Source organism: Crocodylus siamensis, chromosome 2 (genome assembly GCF_052110815.1).
Source record: "Crocodylus siamensis isolate JL-2025a chromosome 2, ASM5211081v1, whole genome shotgun sequence".
Lineage (NCBI taxonomy): Eukaryota > Metazoa > Chordata > Crocodylia > Crocodylidae > Crocodylus > Crocodylus siamensis.
Genome location: NC_143396.1, coordinates 253240748 through 253248119, shown reverse-complemented (window position 1 = coordinate 253248119; position 7372 = coordinate 253240748). Strand labels below are relative to the sequence as shown.

Here is a 7372-nt window from a genome sequence, read left to right as displayed (position 1 = left end):
CTTTGCCTGTTTTTTTTTTTAAACCAAATTATGACCAAGCAAATACAACTCTGTGCTATGCTATTCTATCATGAAACATCTTAAAGAATACTACAGTCTACACAGGTGACCTCCCCATGGCAGAGGGGCTGTGTGCAAATACTGACCTCCTGTGCAGAGTATATCTGAGTGTTTACACACCTCTATAAAGACCTTTCATTCTAAAGCTGAAAATGTGGCACTGCCATCTTTTTTTCCTGGGTTTGGAGGACAGGTGGAAGAGAAAAACACACCTCATAACAACAAATGAGTTTTGATGGGTAAGTAATTTACTCATTTAAAACTGGTATATTTAATGGAAATACTAAGCAGCTCTTTAACCCTAACAGCATTAGCAGCTACCAAATCATGTCATATCCCAATGAGCAAGGAAGAGCTGGTCTGTTTTCAGTGTCACTAAAAAGACAGCTGGATGGACCTTAATTGCTACATTGCAGACTCCCAAGTCATTGGGGTGCTTAAGATCAAATATAAACATTTGTACATTTCCTGATCTGTAACTACTGTACTCTCAAAACAAAACAGCAAAAGGATACATTGCTTACAATTTTAATGGAAAAATATGTAACCCTGGGCATGACACTGCCTGTGTCTTCACCTGAAGAGTGGGATTCTGGGGTAGCCAGTGGCCCTGCCCAGCTCCCTGGGTAGCTACTGCAGGGTCCCTAGGTGGAGAGCATCTCCTTACAATTAAACAACCTTGCAGACTTACAAAACTATTTACAGGATTTTATTATTTACAAGATAATGTATAACCAATGCAATAAAACAAATGTTACACCGCATGTGCTGGTGATGGTGGCTTAAGGGTTAATGCTTCTTGGATATACTTTACACTAGGGGAAGGTATGCAAATTACCCATGATAAATAAGGACCAATACATAGATACTCCAACTAATAAACCATTGAGAACTTATTTACACAGTCTATAACTTGTACACTGTGTACTGAAGACCCTGGTGGGGTGTCACAGGAAGCAGGACTGTCTCTGTCCCAGCGCAGCATCTGTGGGTGGTCCCTGGTGCTGGTGTCCAGCTTCAGGGATCTTGGTGCAGCAGGTGGTGGTTCCTCCCCTGTAGTCTGCAGCTACACGGGCTTGCAGGAGGGTCTTTCCAGGCTTGGAGTCTCCTCACAGGCAGCTCTTCTGTTGTCCTGCCCCACCAGCACTCCAGGCAAAAGGGGGGAGAACAGACACACCACAGCACTCTTCTGTGCTACCTCTGGCTGCTACTTCTGCAGGGCTCTGCCAGGGGCTCTCAGAGGGGCAGCCATGGGGAGATCCTTTCCCTGGTCTCCAGCCTATCCACCCCCCACTTTGTTCTCTCTCTGGGAAAACTCTTTTAACCAAGCCTCTCAGCCAGTCCCAGGCCAGGGCTCTTCCCCGGCTTTTGCTAACCTCTCTCAATCCAACCCTGCTGGGGTTACATCACCCCTCCCGCTTCCAAGAGGGCTACCTCCAAAATAGCTTTACTTGCCCTCAGCATAAACAGTGTCCCTACTGGGACAAAATGTCTCTTCGCACTCTGTCCCTCTGCAGGCCCTTCTTATTCCTTCAGGTATAACCAGTTTTAATGCTGCTACAAATAAATTATCCTCCTATGACTAGTCATTAGTACTTATGTTAGCTGGGCTATTGCAACTGCAAGTAAAATATTATTCATAGAGCTGTCAATATTGTCTTGGGTACAAAAAAATTTGACATGGCAAAGAGGAGGCTATAACATGTTACAGGTGATTATAAATTATTAAATGTTTCTTCTAAATCTAACTTAAATGCCATTTACCCTATCACAAATGAGGTAATCTTCTTAACAAGTTTTTAACTTTGGAATGAAATTTTAATAGCTAAGAAAATAAAATGGCAAGCTCCCTTATGACTATTGAATAACTCCTTAAGATTGTGTAGCATACTTAGCTGAAAGGAAAATGACTGAATTCAGGTAACACATCTGTCTGATAAAGAAAGTGATCTCTTCATTAGTATAAACTAATAACTCATATTCCAGATCCCTGTTTCAAACCATTTTCACTATTGAGGCATTTCTTGTTTTGGGAAATAAACAGAAAGAGCTTCAACTCTACATTTTGGGAAGTTGAATAATGAATACTCCAACACGAGCTTAGAGACTTTCTAACGTGCACAGATTTTTTTTTTATTGGTATTCTAGGAACTCATGGCAAAAATCATGGAGAGGTGAAATGCAGAATTAAAAACATTATTTTGGAGAAGCTGGATTTTGATGTATGACCAGGTTAACTCTAGAATAAATATTGAACACAGAATGACGTAGTGTTTTTCAAAGTACATTATTCAAAAACAAATGACTGATTTATGGTTTTGTTTTGGATGCAGGTAAAAATATTCATATACAGACTGGGGATTTTACATGTAAGATTCTTGTATGGCAAAAGTCTGGCTAGAAACTACAGATTACATGCTAGATTTGAGTAACTGTTCGGTTTATTTAATCCAGATGTTTGTATTTAAATAATTTTGGGATAAATAATAGTAAACCAATAAAAGAAGTCTTGTGAAAGTAGTGCTGTTAGAAGTGTTCCTTAAGCAAGTTTAACATTCTTGTGATAGAAATCTGGTACAAGAATTCCTAGGTATTTTTAGGCAGAAGGTGGGACAGATTTGCAGTTCAGCCTAACTGATTCGGACATGTTTGGGTTCTGTAGGCAAGCTTGCTGAGACCATGGTTAACGTAATCAAGTCTGTAAAGGATTTGTTCTGCAATTTCAGCTTCAGATGGGTTGGATTTGAATGCGACACTGCAGAACTTGAACAGGGACTGCAGCTTCTTATCTCATTACCTGCATTAGGTGTCCAGTGTCCCTGGGCAGCTAGTGGGGCTTTGGCAGTTGGAGGCTGCCCTGCAGGCTGTATGAGTGGTATTAACTACTTTGTTCCTCTTAATTGATCTCAACATCTCACTTCCTCCCTCTCTTAGCAGCGACCCCCCCCCCTTTCTTTCTGACCGTTCATTCACTGCATTTGAGGAAGCGAGTTGTTGCCTCGGGAAGCTCCTGCCTCTCTGAATCAGTTACTGTCTAAAGTGCTCCCTGTTCTACCTTCTGCCTGACTTGGGAGTAACAGTTTAGCACATCTAGGCCTTTTAAAAAGCTATTGGAAAAAAATGGAGATGACAGAACATGCGATAGTCACCTCGTCCGCGGGGCTGAGAGAAGGAGAGCCCCGGCAGTGATATCCTAAACTCCAGCTAAAGTAGCGCCTCCTTTCACCCTCCCTCGGCTTCCTTAGCCAGCGGGACAGGCTCGTGGCGAGAGAGGAGCCCGCGGCGCTCCCGCCTTCCTCCGACGCCCGCTCTCCGCTTCCTGACCGCGGGCAGGCCCTGAGCCAGCCCGGGTCCGGCCGCGTGCAGCCTCCGGCCTGCTCCGGGGCCGCCTGCCCGTGTCCCGCAGGAGCCGAGGCTGCCGCTGCCGCTGCCTCTCGGGCAGGCCTGGGTGGGCGCCGCAGCTGCAGCCCCGTGTGAAGAAAGCGCGTCCCCCAGCCCGTGCTCAGCCTGAGTGAGGCCAACGACGCGGCCCCTCCCCCGGCCGGCGGCGCCAGCCCGCGGGCCCCGGGGCGGGGCGGGGGAAGCGGTTCCGGGTCGCGGCGCGGGGCCGTGCTGAGGGCGGGGCGCGGTGGCCTCAGCCTCGGGCTCAGGGGCCCGACCCCCTCCCCCTCCCCCTCCCTCCACGGGCCGGGCCGGGCGCGATGTCGCTGGGCGAGTATGAGCGGCATTGCGACTCCGTCAGCTCTGACTTTGGCGGCGGCAGTGGGGAGGGGCCGGCGGGGCGCGGCGGGGCGCGGGGCGGCGGCGCGGAGCAGGAGGAGCTGCACTACGTGCCCATCCGCGTGCTGGGCCGGGGCGCCTTCGGCGAGGCCACGCTCTACCGCCGCACCGAGGTGGGCGCCGCTCGCACCGCACCGCCGGGTCCGGCACGGCTCTGGGCCGGCTCCCGCAGCCTTCTCTGCGCTGGGGCCGGAGCGGGCTGAGGCAGAGTCCTGGGCCCTCAGTGCCCGCCCGGGAGGCTCCCCGGGGCGCCCTGCCCGCGCCCACCGGCTCCAGGCCTGGCTGTGTGTGTGGGAGGGGACAGCCCCTGCCCACGAACTGGCTCATTTGTGGCTTCTCCAGCTTCCGTGAGTGGTCCGGGCCCCCGTGCCAGAGGCCTTGACTTCACCCGGGCTGAGGCTGGTGGCTGGGGATGGTAAGGGCTTGGGCTCCATTTCTGAGTACCACCATGAGGGAGATGGTGAGAAATCCCTGCTGGACAGGACCCTGCATCTTGCTCGTGGCTGTTGCTGGCCAGGAAGGGCACATGAGCACCTTGCAGAGCTGCCCCTAACCTGCCCAGCCAGCTGGGTGAATCTCCACTAGGATAGCTGGTGTTGACTCCCCCCACCCCACCCTTTGTCACTTCCATCTATCCTTCCACTGATTTTTTTTTTGACACGTATATTTTTGCTGCTGGCAGAGAACATAAGGCAGTTATTGAATGAAAATCTCTAGGTGGTGTTATCACATCTTTCATGCTGAGGGAGATGTCTAGGTGTTAGGGCAGTGTAAGAGTGATGTTGGAGCCATGATAGTTTAGAAATTATGAGAGAGGCCAGGGTTTCTTAGTGATCTCTTTTATTGGCCCAACAATGTAGTTGGGCTAGAATTAAACAGGGAAGAATGTCTTGCATTCGAAAGCTAATCTGACCTCTAGCCCAACTACATCATTGGTCCAGTAAAACATATTACCTCAGGAAATCCTTGCTGGAGTATTATGGCATGAATAGTTGGGAGCTTGCAGTGACTTCACCACAAATGTTGATAGACTGATCTAGTGGCTCGGCAATTTAATTCCTTAGCTTCTCCAAGGGTAAATTCTCTGTAATTCCATGTGTCTTTCCTGGGAGGAAGCTGAGAGGTTCTGACAGCCATTCTTTCTACATGGGGGTGGAACCAAATAATTTGTATTATTGAATGCAGAATGTGTTTGGATTTGTTCAAGGCAGAAACAACCCCAAGAAACCTTTCCTCTGCAAAGGCTCTACTTTCTTTTTCGAAGAAGAGTGGTTAACAGACAGCTGAAAAAACAGCTACATGTCACTATTCAGGAGCAGAGAAGCTGAAAATTAATTTTGGGGTGAATCTTTGTTTGAAATCTGTGTGTGTGTGTGTGTGTAATGTATATATTAAAAAAAAAAAGTAGAAAGTCTGTATTTTCTTGGACACTTAATTTCCTGCCATAAGGGCACATGCTGTTCTCTCCTCTTCCCAGCAACGTATTTTAATTAAAAAGTCATTTTTTGTGTTTCAGGATGACTCGCTTGTAGTTTGGAAGGAGGTGGATCTGACCCGGCTGTCAGAAAAGGAACGTCGTGATGCTTTGAATGAAATTGTTATCCTTGCTCTGTTGCATCATGACAACATCATTGCCTACTACAACCACTTCATGGATAACACCACATTGCTGATCGAGCTGGAGTACTGTAATGGTGAGGTTCTCATTCCCTCTTACAAATGGGAGGCTGCCATGCACTTCTGTTGCCCTCCTCAAGAAGCTGCTGGAGGTCAGGTGTATTTCTTGTATATCTTCTAGAGCAGCATTTCCCAACCAGTGTGCTGCAGGACATGTACTGTCAGGCATGTCCAGATGTGCTGCAGCCTTTTGGGCTGGAGCCATGACCCCCACCTGCTGCTGCTGCGGACACAGACAGATGGGGAGTGTGGCTCCAGCCAGGCAGGGGGCATGGCTCTAGCCCAAAATGCGTCCGGCTGGCTGTGTGCCACCCTCTGCCCCACCCTGCTCCATGTGCTTTTTTTAGTGTGCCGCAGTGCTTTTTTATTAAGATAAGTGTGCTGTGAGGCGAAAAAGTTTGGGAAACGCTGTTCTAGAGGGGAGAGGGATAGAGCCAAACCCTGCAGCGCAGCTAGCAAAGAGCAGGTTGAAAGCTCTTCATGTTGGGCTGTTTGGGAGATGCCAAAGAGAGAAGTGCCCAGTGCACAGTGTTCCAGATGCTGTCCAGTTTCTGGAACATCATGACCAGATGAAACAATAATATAAGCAGGGTATTTCTAATACACAGCTCTTTCACACTTTTGCATATACATATAAACTAGGATGCAGCAGGGAAAGATGGGTTGTTCAGGTTGTGGCTTTATTTTAGGATTGTAGTCAGAAAAAAAATCATGTCTTTTTCAAGACTCCTTTCATTTGATAGTTAGAACCACAGCATGAAAATCTACTTGTCCAGGCCAAGTAGGAACTTCTACTGGTCAGTGCCATCAGCTTCTGTAGTCTCTGCCATTTCGGAGAGAAATGCTTCCAGCCATTATGGTTGTAATGAGAATCTTCCAAACTTGAATCAGGTATAGTTCTATGCAATGATAGTCTCCCAAGTCTGCAGAGAGACTGATTCCAGCTGGGGACAGGGAAGTGGGAAAATCCCACTGTTATGTGTAGCCCAGCTCCAGCTAATGGGAGGAGGAAGGTATGTAGAGCTACTATCTCCATGTCTTAGAGCAAGGAGCACTACAACCTGTGTGTGTGTGTTGTGTGTGTGTGTGTGTGTGTTTATATAGAGAGAGTGCGACCCGTCCAGCAAAGAGCTTCAGTCCTGTTCCACCAGTAGATCATTATAGTAAACACTGATTAATATGCCACTCCAAAGGGTTGCAAATAATGGCAAATTATCCAGCAGTGACCAATAACCAGGAATTGATAACTGATGGGGAGGGAAGCTGGCAGAGAGCGGAACAGCAGCAAATTAAACCACAGCAGTGAATTAATCTGTGGGCAAATTAATCAGAATTTACTGCATTCTCTGGTAGAATTCCCTCATACTGCCATTGTGGAGAGGGTGAGGACTCCATCTAAGGTGTTACTGGCAGAGGGAGGCACCTGCACAAGAATCTTTGGTAGAGGGCAGGCAAGGATGGCCAGGCCTTTCCAGCCCCTTGGGTCTGCTGCACTTTGTTTTGAGGTAGGCTGGAGTCCAGCATAAGAGAAGGAAACCATTAGAGTCTCTATTTGGGGCCAGCGTAAATTGATTGGAGGGGATGGAGAAGGACTGTATCTGTCAATTCAGTTGCATACATTCGTTCACACACTCTCAATGGTTGTTTTTTTGGGGACTCTCCAACTTTATTTGAACTATCTGGCATAGGAAGAGAAAAGTATTTCAACTACAATAGCCCGGGATCTTCAGGCCCAGCAGGTTAGCGTACACAGTGGGGTTGAGGAGAGACCATGGTTGTGGGCTGAGAATGTGGCTTAGGATATAGATGTGTTTTGATACTTGTATTATTTCAGTCACATTTCACTCTAACACAG

General features: G+C 47.9%; 1 protein-coding gene across 2 annotated transcripts in view; it reads left to right on the top strand.

The window, feature by feature from the left end:
- The first annotated feature begins 3659 nt into the window (after positions 1–3659).
- NEK9 (NIMA related kinase 9) overlaps positions 3660–7372 on the top strand; it is a 34348-nt gene continuing 30635 nt past the window's right edge. Inside the window, exons 1-2 of one of the 2 annotated variants that reach the window (XM_090033715.1) lie at positions 3660–3953; positions 5357–5534. In XM_090033715.1, the coding sequence (XP_089889841.1) occupies positions 3762–3953; positions 5357–5534 (370 nt within the window). In that variant the 5' untranslated portion in view covers positions 3660–3761. Of the gene's footprint in view, positions 3954–4891; positions 5183–5356; positions 5535–7372 lie in introns of those variants that run through there. The other variant, XM_090033716.1, reaches the window with a different exon arrangement.